The sequence below is a fragment of the Xenopus laevis genome, chromosome 8L, assembly GCF_017654675.1.
Source record: "Xenopus laevis strain J_2021 chromosome 8L, Xenopus_laevis_v10.1, whole genome shotgun sequence".
In the NCBI taxonomy this organism is placed as follows: domain Eukaryota; kingdom Metazoa; phylum Chordata; class Amphibia; order Anura; family Pipidae; genus Xenopus; species Xenopus laevis.
This window is the reverse complement of record NC_054385.1, coordinates 64,775,817-64,791,461: the sequence shown is the minus strand read 5'-3', so window position 1 is coordinate 64,791,461 and position 15,645 is coordinate 64,775,817. Positions and strand designations below refer to the sequence as shown.

Sequence of the window (15,645 nt, the reverse complement as noted above, 5' to 3'; positions counted from 1 at the left end):
AAGCTAAAATCCTAATAGGAACGTTTATTTTTCACAACATACGGAGCCCAAAGATTCAATAGAGCCTAAATGAATGTGAGGAGGGAGGGACTGATATCCTAAAATCTGCATACGCATTCTCCCACACTAACAGCAATGGGAGAATGAGGGCGGAAGCACCGCTGATGTTCAGCGGAGAGGGCAGACGTGACGTTGCTCGAAAGCGACTCCACCTGGAAAGTGACGCTAACAGTGATGGGAGGGTGAAAAAAAAAATACCGGAATGAACCATTCTATACTTTGCCTTTTGAGAAAGCTGTGGCGAAATGCCCGTTAGGGCGAGAGACTCATTGCTTTTATTATTTCACTTCGGTGAATAGAGATTGCACTAATTTTTTTAAAAAAACAGGTATCTTTTCTACAACTTTATCTTGAATCTGTTTTCTCTCCAAGAACTGAGGGGTTTGAGGTTTTTTAGGGTTAAATAGCCACTTCTACTAAGATAGTATAGTTTTAAAAAACGAGACCTCAGCCCTCCAGTTTCTGCCTTCTCCCACTTTGTGGTGCTCCTAGGGACCTAGAAAAAAAAATATAGTTAGATTTCTTGGGAGCAACTCCACCAACTATCTATTTTCTCAATTCCTCACTTAGGGCTCTTACAGACGAGTGTTTTTACCTGCGCTCCCCTGCGTTCCGTTTTTCTGCGTTCAGCCGCAGGGGAGCGCAGGAATAGACGCATTACATTTTTCCAATGGGGCTGTACTCACACAGGCGAGTGTAGGCGCCGAACGCAGGTTGAGACGCAACATGCTGCATTTTTCCTGCGTTCGGCGCCTACACGCGCCTGTGTGAGTACAGCCCCATTGGAAAAATGTAATGCGTCTATTCCTGCGCTCCCCTGCAGCTGAAGGCAGAAAAATGGAACACAGGGGAGCGCAGGTAAAAACGCTCGTCTAGAAGAGCCCTTACTCTCAAGGAGCAGCTGGGCGAACCTCCAATTGAGAAGCACTAATTTAATTTTTAACTGATGAATTCTCAGCACTGGTCACTTTTTAAGTTATTACATTAATTGCCATGACAAACATGAATTAAAAGGTGTTTAATCAACTAATGCAGCACAGGCACTTTATAATTTAATTGGATCAACTGTAATTTATTAATCAATTGATACAATATTAGAAATTTTAAAAATTAATTGTCTTACGTTTTAACACCAGAATATTCAATTGAAAAAAAACACACAGAGCCGGTGTAGCGACAATCAATATTTTATTGGTTGTATAAAATTAAGCACAAGCACTTTATATTTATTTGTCACACGGTGTAGGGCCAAAATACTGGTGTTAATCAAGTGGTGAATGAATTGAGTGGAAGAAGCACTTTATTTAAGTTAATTGATACACTATCTAGAGAAGCGGGGTTTATTTATAACCACTGAAGGCAATATACAGTCACAAACAAGGTTCTTTCTCTCTTCCCTTTTTTAAAAACACAAGAAAGCATATGATTGATAACTGGCCACTGGACACATCTGGCCACTGGTGCATTGAAGCCACCAGACCATAGGGAAAAGCAATAAACAAAGAATATTACAATTTCAGAATTCAATAAAAATCTTTGAAAGGAGTTCCCTGTAGCTGGTGATACTTTCATATTGATCTGCATTGCCAACAATATATTGTATTTTAAATCATCACACAAAACCTAAAAGCATTACAAATAATGAGATTGTAATTAAAGGGACCTGTCATCCAGACATAAAAAGCTGCCCAATAAAAGTCCTTTTTAAATTAAACATAAACATAAAATATTTTTTTTATTAATACATTCATACCTGTTTTCAAGGCATTTAAAAATCTCTATATTTGTGGGCATGGGAATCAGGTCATCCATTCTGGCACATAAACAAGATTTACAGTAAGTACGATGCAAAATGGTGACTGCCTGCTTGATGTGATTGTGAAGGAAACAAAATGTAAATAGTTTGAATAGAAACACAAATTGGAATTATTTCTAAGGATGACAGTTACCCTTTAAATGTAATTTTCAAACAATTTTAAAGATGCAGACATCTAAAACAGATCATTTAAAAACTAATTAATTCATATTTTATGCATTTTAGCAGAGAATATTTTGTGGGCAATAGGAACAGTTTCTACTCAAAAATGAGTACAAGCTTAATGAATCTGATAGATATTATTACTTAGCTTGTCAATGCGGTCTTTCTCTACTGCATGATAAAAACAATTTGATTTTAGCTGACCACAAGCTAGCAGATGATTTGGCAGAATTTTTGGAACTCCCCTGTTTGATTTCAATTAACTCTTTATCTAAAAAATTTTGGAATATTTATGGTACAAACTCACATCCATTATCTAAATCGACCATTAAATGGACTGAGTTTTTACAATGTCAAGTGTCTCCCTCAGATTTGGTGAAATCTATTAATACTTATAATAAATTAATTTTGGCAGAGAGTTGGAGAATACAACACTTTAAGCTTATTCATTTAGGATATGGGAAAATGTTTGCTAAAAGTACCTCTAATAGTCCTATATCATTTTGTCCTAAATGTGACGAGACTAATGTGTCAATTTTTCATTATTTATGGTCCTGTCCAAAAATTAACCTTTTTTGGAGGGAAGTTACTAATTTTTTGAATTCTAGACTGAAGATAAAAATTAAACTATCTCCGTGTATTGCTTTACTGCATCTAGATATTAATATGCTTTCTGCAAATCCTAAGTCAAATATTATCTCCCATGAAAGTAAATTATTGACTTCCTTTTTTCTAGCTGCTTCTAGGAAAGCTTTATTTAATTTCTGGTTACAAAAGGAACCCCCCTCATTATCGGACATCATCTCTTATATGAATCAGCTTAGTTGGCAAGAAGCCTTAATAACTAAAACTAAAGGAATTATTTCCAAAGATTCTTTTAGGCTGGTTTGGTCTCCTTATTTTGAAATCTGTAACTCCAATACTGGCGATCAAATAATGCGCTTTCTTCAATAGTTAGATGACCTATCTGACACTCCAGATGATAAATGGGCTTTTTCTTTCTTTTATTACTTGTGCATCCACTGGCTTAGTTAATTTTTAGTTCGTTTTTTGTTATTTTTCATGAATGATATAGTTTTGATACTATCATGCCATTGTCTCCTTTGCAACATATTTTCTTCATCTGCATAACATTTGTTGTCATTTTGATTTCATTTGTTTAATATGAAAATCAAATAAAATATTTTAAACACTCAGGAACAGTTTCTAATTTGTTTGTGTAAATTAGGCACATCCAGAGCAACAGGACAGTAAAACAAAGGAGAACAGAAACACCACTTCCTCATTTCTTAGGGGGTTATTAATTAAGCTCCGAATACCGAAATCCGAAGAATTTGGATCTTTTGGACGTTAAAAAAACAGATTTTCTTTTGATTTATTAACGTCCGATGGTATGAAAACGCTGAATCTGAAAACCAGGCATCTCAAAGTTCTCGGGGTCCTGCATTAGTCAATGGGGAAGGTCCCAGTGTCTGCGCTGCTGTCAATACCGATATCCGACGATTTCGGGGATTTTGGGCCAAAAAGTCCAAAACTCGGAAAAATGTGTGGTTTTTGCGGAAAAGTCCGAAAACTTCTGACTTTTCTGGCAAAGCTCCTAAGTTTGCCCAAACCTTTTTTTTTTAATGAAAAATAAGGTCCATTCGGAAATTTGTAGTTGCTCGGATTTTAATCTTAAAATTACTGAGATAAATTCGGAGCTTGATAAATAACCCCTTAGTCTGTAGGGCAATGACACAAAGGATATTTTGGGTTAAAGAATCCAAAACTGCCATGATTTTGCATTACTTAAAAACACATCTTAAGGCTGTGGTGCATATGGCTTATGTCCCACTGGTGTTTTGGGTAAAAAAAAAAAGCTTTATATGTTTCCCACTGAACAAAAAGGGAAGTTGCAGTGGTGGATTCCGCACTTTTCTACAGACTGCAAATATTTGTTGTTGAATGCAGAACATGTACCATCAGCCTGAGACTGCAATCCACTTCCAAATATTATTTTCATCTCTGCTGCTTTCAGAGTAGAAAGCTATTACTTTTACATTTTGACTGTTTTTGATTAAAGTTTAAAATTTAACTTTCTACCTTCTCAAGTTTCCTGGGGCAAATTAGTAAGGAGGGCTACTATCAAAATATGAAACTCTCTAAACTGTTTGATACATTAGTTGATAACATTTTTTAATTGAGCATAATCCCTCCATTATTAAAGGCAGTTTTTCAACCCAATACATTTTGTTACAGTAGTTTGAAAAGTTTTAGCAAGCTAAAGCAGCAAAGAGTCTGCATCTGTCTTACTAAACTATTACTAGGAAACACCAGAATGAGGACATTTAAGTTTGAACTAAAAATTGGGAAAAGATGAGGTCATTATTCCTGTTGTACCATTGAATGAAAAAAAGCATTTTAAAGTTAAAGGGATACTGCCATGGGAAAATATGTTTTTTTCAAAACGCATCAGTTAGTAGTACTACTCGATCAGAATTCTCACTGAAATCCATTTTTCAAAAGAGCAAACATATTTTTTTATATTCAATTTTGAAATCCGACATGGGGCTAGACATATTGTCAGTTTCCCAGCTGCCCCCAGTCATGTGACTTGCGCTCTGATAAACTTCAGTCACTCTTTACTGCTGTACTGCAATTTGGAGTGATATCATTCCCCCCCCCCCAGCAGCCTAACAAAAGAACAATGTTAAGGTAGATCCCTGGTAGATCTAAGAACACTAAATAGTAAAAGCCAAGTCCCACTGAGACTGATTCAGTTACATTAAGTAGGAGAGATAACAGCCTGCCAGAAAGTAGTCCATCCTAAAGTGCAGGCACAAGTCACATGACTGGGGGCAGCTGGGAAACTGACAATATGTCTAGCCCCATATCAGATTTCAAAATTGAATATAAAAAAATCTGTTTGCTCTTTTGAGAATTGGACTTCAGTGCAGAAGTCTGCTGCAGCAGCACTGTTAACCAGGGCCGGAACTAGGGGTAGGCAGAGTAGGCACGTGCCTAGGGCGCAAAGCTGGGAGGGCGCCAGGCACGTACCGTCACCTACCCCAAGTCTGGTTCCCTTCTCTGCCCGTTCTTCACGTTTTTTGCGCTTCAGTGCATGCACGCGAACTTCATGCATGCGCACTATATCGCAAATGCGCGCATGCGCACGTGACCGCAATTTTCCGCATGTGCACATGAGCATAAATTTGCACATGCGCACACCAAACAGGCGCCGCGACTGCCTGGCCTGCCTAGGGTGCCTGCCCAGCGTGGCCCGGCACTGCTGTTAACTGATGCATTTTTAAAAAAACATGTTTTCAGATGACAGTATCCCTTTAAACTTACCCCTTTAAGAAACCAAAGAAAACAGAAACACCCCAAAGCATGCAGTATACATCTATACAAATATATATATATACTTTTGCAAGAATTAGACCATTTCATTTTGTGCTCTTTAGTTTTTAGAAACTTCCTGTTGCTTATAAACAATGGAAACATTTTTAGGATACTATCAGTTGGCCCTTCCCTATCAGAATGGATGGCGATGGGGAGGTTAAATGAACAGATGAAAGCTAAACAAAAACAGTTTCTATATAGTTATTAAAATATATTGGATTTCCAAAGAAAATGATGTTGCATTGGGAGGTGGCATTAAATTAATCTAATTAAAATAAACTATGTTGATTCATTAAGACAGAGGTATGAGTATCTACCACAGCTTCAAGCTACATTGTCTGCTTTACAGAATAAGAGTTTTATGTGCAGAAGAAAATGTACAGTTTTATTGGAAATAAAAAGCAGTAGCAACCAAATCTCCCCTATTGATTAGTGCTGGCTCCTCCCTTGTGCAGCACTTTGCTTCATCCCTTTAATGATCAGCATGACTCCAGCAATTATCCCAATTATTCCAACTGCCAGCCCTAAAGCACAGATCACATTTTGGTATGCCTCTGAGATGGGTGTTGGGGCTTCATGTTCTGTGGAAAGAGAAACAGATGAATATAAACACAACATAAACACAAATGCAATCCCATGTTAACAAAATAATAAACTGAATAAACCAGGATGTTAACCCTTTAACCAAAAATTCTAACACTTAGGGGCAGATTTATCAAAGGTGAATTTTAGAATGCAAAAAAATCGAATTTCAAGCTATTTTTTGTGTACTTAGATTTTGAAAAAAATTGAAAAATGTGAATATTCGACTTCGACCATTCGCCATCTAAAACCTGCCGAATTGCTATTTTAGTCTATGAGGGACCTCCTAGAACCCATGTGGAGTCAATTGGTGGACTTTGAAAAATCAAAGGTTTTTTTTGGGAAAAACTTTGAATCGAATTTGATCGAATGTGATATTCCTTTCATTCGTATGATTAAAATTCGCCCAAATACGGACCTATTCGATCAAAAACGGACCTATTCAACCAAAAAAAACATAAAATACATAAGGCCTGCTAGGACCTCAGATTTTCAGGGATCTTTTCATAATACATATACCTCATATGTAATAAAAGACACTAAGCTTGCCCAGGAGCAGTAACTCATAGTAACCAATAAGATGTTTGCTTTTAAACAGGCGACCATTAAATTCAACCTGCTAATTGGTTGCTATGGGTTACTGCTCCTGGGCAAACTTTGTGCCTTTTATTACATAACTCCCAAAGTCTACTAAAAGCCCAGCAGGATTTCCATTGTGTACAAGGCAGGGATGTATTTTGGTCTGGTGCTGCTCTAGGAACTGGACCTCTTCGGTCTTATCATAGGCTGAAGTGACACCACAACGTACTGCTCTTGAGTGTGACGTCACTTCCACCCACATTAGATACCCCCCACCGCTGCCGCCAGATTTCACAGGAATGAATCTGGTGGCAAGGGAAGAGGGTTTTGTTTTTACACAAAAGTTTTATTTGAGGGCACATACTTTTAGTTCACTTTTAGTATGTTATAGAATGGCCAATTCTAAGCAACATTTCAATTGGTCTTCATAATTTTTTTAATAGTTTTTTAATTATTTGCCTTCTTCTGACTCTCTCCAGTTTTCAAATGGGGTTCACTGACACCATCTAAAAAACAAATGTTCTGTAAGGCTACAAATGTATTGTTATTGCTACTTTTTATTACACATCTTTCTATTCAGGCATCTCCTATTCATATTGCATTCTCTTATTCAAATCAATGCAGTTGCTAAGGTCATTTAGACCCTAGCAACCAGATTACTGACATTGTAAAGTGAAGAGTCGCTGAATACAATGCTAAATAGCTCAAAAACCACAAATTATAAAAAAATGAAAAACAAATACTCTCTACCTCATACTAAAAGTTAACTCAAAGGTGAACAAGCCCTTTAAGGCACAACACTTAGGGGCATATTTATCAAACCTTGAAGGTCGAAGTTAGAACTTTAAATTCAAAAAGACCAATCGTATGGTGGACAAAGTTGTTTGAGGTCGAACTGGGTCTACTTCGAATCGTACGATTTGAAGTAGCGCTACTTCGATTCGAAGTTTTTTTACTTCGACCTTCGATCTCCCAAACGCCCCCAATTGCCTCCATACAGGTTCTAGGAGGTCCCCCATAGGCTAAAACAGCACTTCGGCAGCTTTTAGGTGGCAAATGGTCGAAGTTGAGGTTTTAAAGAGACAGTACTTCAAAAAAAATCCGACCTTCGAATTTCAAAGTTTTTTCAAATTTGAATCGCAGTTGGACTATTCCCTAGTCGAAGCACCCAAAAATTACTTCGAAAATCGAATTTTTTTACTTTGAAAATTCACTTTGACCTTTGATAAATCTGCCCCTTGTTGTTAGCCCTATGGGCTAACATTCCTGCAGCACTTCATACACAAATGATAAAGATTTCAATCTGCAGATCTGGTGGCCACACATTTAAATACACCTTACACAAGGTTAAGCATTTACTTAGCAATGCATATACAATATATACAGTATATACATTATATATATATATTTATTACTTATACTTCACAGATCCGCAGAATTAAATGCAGTACATTAGAAGGAAGTGAATTCAAGGTGGCAGTAGTTTAAACTCCCAGATCTACAGGATTAGAATAAATAATTCCATTCCATATAATGAAAGTTTACTAATCAGTTCCAATCTGTTTTTTATTCAGTTCTCCAAAGGAATAATGAAATATTTTAGGAACATGAACTACTCCTTCAAAGAAGCAGGAACTTATTTCTGGGCACTAACTTCTTAAGTTATTTTCACCTAAGCAGCCTGACCCACCAGTGGGCAGTGATTGCTACAATACCAAAAGGCTTTTTGTAAACACACCATTATACAGCATCACTTATTTAGCTAGAAGATTGAATATAACTTTGTATCATAGGAAAAGAGAAGTGTCAGTGGGTGTGGATGGTGTAAGAAGATAATAGGGGTCATTTATAAAGTTCACGCAGTGCATATTTTTTTGCAAATGGTTGTATTGCACATGTTTTTACCTGAACACTAATATATTGCACTGCTCTGCCCGTCTTTCCGTTTTTTGCGAATTCGCAGTGTGAATAAATTTTGGCAAATGGCGCGAAAATGAGACGGGGAGTTTGCGCGAGCGTACCCAATGTGCGAGGTTGTTATGCGTGAAAATAGTGTTGACAGTAACAAATTCGCAGATTGCAAAACTGTTTTGCGAATATTTTTCCACCAAAGTTGTGGCGTAATTGAGTCGCAGAGTGTGCACATAAATATTCGCAATTTGCGAATTGTGACATATTTAAAAAGCTCCTATAGACTTTCGCATTTTCAAAAAAAAATTTGCAATTCTGTTTGCACCCTCTTATTCAGCTTTATAAATGTTACCATGCACAGGGCAAATATATTCACTTTGCGAACCAATTTGCCCTGCACGAAGTTTATAAATAACCCCCAGTATCTCTGAGAGGACATGATAATATGCATACATTTAGGCTATGTTGTGGCCAAAATTCACTATAGGTTTCAAAACACATTGATGTGAGAAAGCGCCACATGGGCCATTATCCTTACCATGAATAAACTTCCAGTGTGTCCAAAACAAAACAGGTTTGTATCATTTTATTTGCTAAAGAACTAGTTAATAAAATTGCACTCAAGGAACCACCTAATTCAGATCGTGCTGTTTGATTCAAATTCAATACATGTACAATCCAGAAAATAGTCTGATTGCCATTTTGGAGTCAGGAAGGGATTTTTCCCCCTCTGAGGCAAATTGGAGAGGCTTCAGATGGGGGTTTTGACCTTCCTCTGGATCAACTGGCAGTTAGGCATGTTATATAAAGACTTAAGGTTGAACTTGATGGACTTGTGTCTTTTTTCAACCTAACTTACTAATATTAATATGTTACAATATATGGGGGCATAACTGTTTTATACATAAATATGGCAAGTTTTAAGTGGATATTACCATGTGGTATTTCTTTGCACAAACTACAAAAGCAGAATAGGCCAATGTTGTACCAAGCAAATGATTTTACATTGCAAGCAGCGCAAGCAGCGCTAAACATTCACAAAAACACCATTTTAAACATTGACTAAAAGAGAAATGTGTGTACTTTACTGATCTGTACTATATTTCATATTTCTAAGGGAAATAGTGATTTTATTTAGATCATTTTTGTTATTGTCCATAATTTATTTATTGTGTATGCAATGTAATCAGCCTCAAATCCCAAAACATTAATGCATGCACATTGAATAACTTCTTATAAAAACACAGCTATGCCTTTATTAGCTATACTGTTATTCTGCTTCACATACTTACTCCAGACACGCCTTGTGGGTTTCTCTAAGCCCCAGTGCTCCACTTCACATGTGTAAATATCATGTTCATTTGGTAAAAATGCCAGATAATGAAGTCTACCAAAGGAGTGGTCCTGTGCAGGCAGGAAGCTTGTTTCACTAAATCCAACTGTCATTTTTTCTCCATTTTTAATCCAGGTTGTGTTCATCACAGGAGGAAAAATGTTCTTTACGCAACAGATTAGGATGTTGGGTTCTCCCAGTACGACAGGCTTTGTGGTATAGACACTGACCAAAGGAGCAACTGAAAATAAAAATTTAAATTAGTCTTCCTTCTGCTAACATTAAAACTATTTATAAACCGTGTAATAGTAACATATTTTTTAGATTTAAAAAACCCAGTACAATTGTTTTAAAAACAATAATGTCCACTTTAATGGTGGTAGAGACTGCAAGAGAGAAGGTTATCACACAGTTCAGAAAGCACAGAATTTAATTGGCAAAGTAATGTCCAACATAAAAAAGCAATGCCCACTATCAAAAAATGGAACTGACTGGATTAATTGGTACACTAATTTCCAAACTACAATAGCACTGAGCCAACAGGCTATGTAAAGTCAAGAATCAAATATCCTATAAAGTAGGGCATCCTTACCTTGCCTCAGGTGGCAGTGCCCTGCATTTTACCAGGGGCAGCAAAAAAGCTTCCACTAACTATAAGAGCCAAAATTCCAAATTGTGCTGTCTACTCTAGCAATACATCCCCTCTTCGGCCAGCTGTGAAGCTGAATTTAGTTTACCATTAGCACAAATGCAATGTGAACCCTAGTTTTGAATACAGCTGAACAGTGTCGTAGCTAATGTGCAGGGGTTCCTCTACAAAAAGAAATCTTTGGAGGGGCCAGCCACACAGCAATCCCTACCTGCCCACCTACTATCCACCCACCACCACCTACTCCCTGCCCACTGTCTGCCTATTTCCTGCCCACTGCTGCCCTCTATCTCCTGTTTTTCTTGCATCCTCTCTCCCTGGAGATCCCCCTCAAAGGTAGGCAGCAAGTGGCTGGGGAGGGATTTGTTCAAACTATAGAGGAAGCAGCCCAGGACCCCTGTTCCCCAAGCCCCCTGCTTACACCACTGCAGCTGAAAACATCCAAAAGGGCCATGTTTAGCAACTAGGTACTTAAAATTGGGTGAACTGGTAGCCCTATGGAACGCATTTACTGTACAAAAGAGGCTGGCACATAAATGTACAAAAGAGCACTATTAAACTTAACTGCCACGGAGGGATAATTTATTCTTCGATAGAAGTAGTGAATGCAAAATACTTTAGGTAAGCAAGATAACACCCATTAAAGTTTACCTGTCACCTCCACATAAAAAGCTGTATAACAAAAGTCGTTTACTAATAAAACATGGAACCCAAATAGTTTTTTTTTAGAGACGTTTTTTTTAGAGACGTTTTTTAAAGACGTTTAAATATCTGAGCTGTCAATCAAATATTACCTGCCCACCTCTATGCCTGAGTCACAGAGGTGACTGCTCTCCCCACATTCCCCCTCCCTCCTCACACTCTATAATTGTGTAGGGCAATGTGTATGGGCTTTAGATCCCCCATTTGGGTGCATGCACAAGATTTTGGAGTGACACACAACTTGTCTTAATAACAGTGTACAGTGCGTGCTGTGATAGTATAATTCCAAGACAGAAGGAAACTAAATTGAAATAATAAATTTAGTATAAGTAAGTTTAATTTTGCTAAACTAACATGATAAAAATTGATGAGTGAATCCCACGTACTGCCACTGTGCTCTTACGTCATACATATGCCAACATTAAAGCTCAGTGCAAATGGACTAGCAGAACAGTGTCGTAGCTAATGTGCAGGGGTTCCTCTACAAAAAGAAATCTTTGGAGGGGCCAGCCACACAGCAATCCCTACCTGCCCACCTACTATCCACCCACCACCACCTACTCTACCACTGAGCTATTATCTTGTGTTAGGGAGCTGCTATCTGGTTACCTTCCCATTGTTGTGTTGTTCGGCTGCTTGCAGTACAGCAGTAAAGAGTGACAGTAGTTTATCAGAGCACAAGTCACATGACTGTGGGTAGCTGGGAAACTGACAATATGTCTAGCCCCATGTCAGATTTCAAAATTGAATAGAAAAAAAATTTGTTTGCTCTTTTGAGAAATGGATTTCAGTGCAGAATTCTGCTGGAGCAGCACTATTAACTGATTCATTTTGAAAAAAAATTTTTTTTCACATGACAGTATCCCTTAACAATCCAATCAATGCAGAATTCTGCTGTAGCAGCATTATCAACTGATGTTTTTTTGAAAAAAAAAACACGTTTTCCCATGACAGTATCTCTTTAAAGTTTAAAGGGGTTGTTCACCTTTAAATTAATGTTGTAGAAAGTGATGTTCTGAGACAATTTTCAATTGGTTTTCATTTTTTATTATTTGTGGTTTTTTGAGCTTTTTATTCAGCAGCTCTCCAGTTTAAAATGTCACCAATCTGGTTGATAGGGTTCAAAGTACCCTGGCAACCATGCATCAATTTGAATAATAGACTGGAATATGAATAGGAGAGGGTTTTTTTTTTGCTTTTTATTCAGCAGCTTTCCAGTTCAGAATTTCAGCAATCTGGTTGCTAGGGTCCAAATTACCCTGGCAACCATGCATCAATTTGAATAAGAGACTGGAATATGAAAAGAAGAGGGGCTAAATAGAGACAAGCAACTAAAAAGTAGCAATAACAATACATTTGTAGTGTTACAGAGCATTTGACCCCCATTTGAAAGCTATAAGAGCCAGAAAAAGAAGGAAAATCATAAAAAAATAAATAATGAAGACCAATTGAAAAGTTGCTTAGAGTTGGCCATTCTATAACATACTAAAAGTTAACTTAAAGCTGAACCACCCCTTTAAGGTCCCTGTGCAGATTCTGAGCTGTTACAATTGTATAACATTTAGTTGATACATTTCTCAGCAGCATCTCTGGAGTATTAGCAACTATTGTATCAATTATAACAGCTGCCTGTAATGAAACAAATAGATTCTGCTGAGAAGGAACAGAGATAACAAATGTATCAACTAAATGTATCAATCTAGAACAGGTTAGAGAGTCAGCGACCCCTTCCCAGAGCTGCTTTAGAAAGGTGAACATTTTGATTTAAACCTCAATATTAGAACAGTCACACATAGAAAATAGAAAGTAATTGGAAAAAAAAATTGTGAACAATCTGAAAACAACTGAACTGAAAAATGTTTTGGATGGCGAACAACCCCTTTAAGAAACTGCTTATTGGCACTCATATTTTTTTGCTCACCCTCTATATGTTAATAGACAATGGAAAATATTTACCCCCTGCTTCTAGTTTTAAATCCTGATGATACAAGTAAGTTTGGCCCAGCATTCTGTCTATGTATTTTTATTTTTAACTAAAACAACAGGCAAATGCTATGCCCAGGACAAACGTGATTACTAGGACCTTATGAGTCTGTTGTAAATATTTTCTTTTTTAGGGAAAAATGTAAAATGCAGGAATATATAAATGATGTTTAGCATAGTATTCCCCTACACTAAAATCTTTCACCTGAAAAGGTGTCTATATCTATTTACAAATAATACAAACAAAATACAAACATATTTTTTCACTACCAGTCTCAATACCGACACATTTCTTGTTATATTTTTTCATGGTTGGTAATGTCTTTTTTCCCTTTAAAGTCGCTAATGGCTCGATAAACAGACTCTCTGATAACCAGTAACTGAGTCTGACATTGAAACTTTCCTCTTACCTGTCTGCTTCCTCCAATCTCCCATCAAATAGAACAAATTTCATACTTAACTGTTAGTCGCCGCTGTAAAGTTTGATACTTTCATCATAATATCCAAGTTAAATTTATCTATATTAATATTTTGCAGGCCTCCCTGTGGATCAAATGATGTGTATTTCTCCAGCCCGGGCAGCGTCCAAACCACTGACTTTGACTCCAAATCCACATGGAACATCTCATTCCCCTCATAGTCAAACAGATATTCCCCTGAGGGGCCGTAAGTCTGATAATATTCTGCTCCGAAATCAAAGTAATCAACTAAAAGAGAGAGAATAAATAAATGAGTATATAATTAGTGACATCTAAGAATATCGTTAAACAGAATGTCATGTTCCCTTCAAACAAAACACACTCACAAATGAAACCACGTAAGTATAAAATCGTGATTCCTACAGTACAATATTCCTATGTGAGTTTATACCTGTCACAGCGTCACTGGCCTTCAGGCCCAGCACTAACAGCGCACACACACTAATCATCTCTCCTGATCTCATTCTGCACTGATGTCCGAGCGCAATAAACCCAACCAGGTTTTTCATTTACAACTTCAGCTGACAGTAAATTCAGATGTCGGTGAGAAAATGTCAACCAATCAAAAAAAAGAATGCCTGCTGCAACTTTGTTTCCGGGTAGAATGATATTTGCGAGGCATAGGTTTGCATGCAGAAAAAGTGTGTATTACCATATTGTTAATTAATAATAATTAATCGTACATGCTTCTGGACTAATGTCTCAACAATAACAGCTGATTGCATGGGTGCAAGTGGGAAATATATGGTTATGTTTACTGAAGTGCCAAGAAAGAATTAATAAATTTTATTTCTATTTAAGTCTGATTTTGGTTTTATGCACTACAGAGAGAAATAATCAAAGAACTGTATCTGTAACTGTAACTGATCAAGAAGAAAAGGAGAGGAAAGAAAGACCCATGATAACTGCACCTCCCACTACAGTTGTCCAAATATCACTATATAGCACTTAAAACGTAACTTTTAATATATAATTATAAAACAGGTATGTCCAGACTTTATAGTCAAAATACTTAAAACTAACTAGGTAGTGGCATGAAAGGAACCTTTGAAAGGCCTTTGATAAAGCTTGGGTGTGCAAAGTGAAAAGCGCTTCAGGAGCAATCGTTCATAATTTTTGAAATACTAAGCAGGTTGTTGGAATTTACTTTAAATGGGACAAATGGTGGGTGCATGGGTACTGGACTAGTAGGGGAGGAAGGGTGGAAACCCGAACCATTTGCTTTTAATCGCCTTACCATTACTTGGGTATACTAGGTTTGCCTAGTTAAAATGGTGCTTTCAATGGTCCAGCACACATTAGCACCTGTAGATTACAGCTGACCGGTTAACCACTTATATCCCAGAGTGGGTTTGTTTCATGCCACTTATAGCCTCCTTGACAGTGATTCTACGGCCAGGTTTTTGAAAGATTTGAACAATCTAGATTTTGAAAGATTTGTTTGAAGGCTATGAGAAAGGGATATTGTCATGGAATGAATGTAATTGTTTAACAATGTAAATCCCCTAGTTACACCAGTGTTCCGTATACTACCCAAAGTGCATAAATCACTCACAGATATGAAGGTCTGTCCTGCTATGTAGAGAAACTGTTGCAACCCCTAGTAGAGCAGCTTCCTACTTATCCGAGGGATACCACCATGTGCATAACTTAAGCTGGCCATAGATCGTGGATTCGTACGATTTTCGGACAGTGTGTGAAGAGTCCCGACAGTTTTTGTCCGACGGAGATCAGTCGTTCGGTCGATCGGACAGGTTTGAAAATTTCTGTCGGCTGCCGATAATATCTCTGCGTGTATTGCCGATCGTACGATTTTCAGCGGGAGACTGTCACCAGCTTTGTCTATCATACGATAGCTGTCAGGGGCAGAACATCGGCTGCTCTGTTCTTTTACTACTTTATTTGATCGTAATGGTAAGACTTTGATCTGAATGGTTAGTGGCGGGTCAGGAGATGGGAAAGTCCAATCGTGCGTTGATTCGTACGATCGGATCTTTGCGTCTATGGC

At 37.5% G+C, this 15,645-nt stretch overlaps 1 protein-coding gene across 1 annotated transcript; it reads right to left on the bottom strand.

Annotated features, from left to right (window-relative positions):
* Positions 1–4,978: 4,978 nt before the first annotated feature.
* Positions 4,979–14,142, bottom strand: LOC100037177 (H-2 class II histocompatibility antigen, A-F alpha chain). The gene is made up of 4 exons (XM_041572861.1): positions 14,029–14,142; positions 13,620–13,865; positions 9,784–10,065; positions 4,979–6,000 (listed from the first exon to the last, which is right to left on the bottom strand). The coding sequence occupies exons 1-4, from the start codon at positions 14,099–14,101 to the stop codon at positions 5,849–5,851; spliced, it is 753 nt and encodes a 250-aa protein (XP_041428795.1). The 5' UTR covers positions 14,102–14,142; the 3' UTR covers positions 4,979–5,848.
* Between the last annotated feature and the right edge of the window lie 1,503 nt (positions 14,143–15,645).

Coding starts and splice junctions, on each gene's coding strand:
- LOC100037177 (XM_041572861.1), bottom strand. CDS start 14,101: ATGAGATCAGGAGAGATGATTAGTGTGTGTGCGCTGTTAGTGCTGGGC. Junction 13,866..14,028: donor GGCCAGTGACGCTGTGACAG/GTATAAACTCAC, acceptor TCTCTCTTTTAG/TTGATTACTTTGATTTCGGA. Junction 10,066..13,619: donor CTTTACAGCGGCGACTAACA/GTTAAGTATGAA, acceptor TTTTATTTTCAG/TTGCTCCTTTGGTCAGTGTC.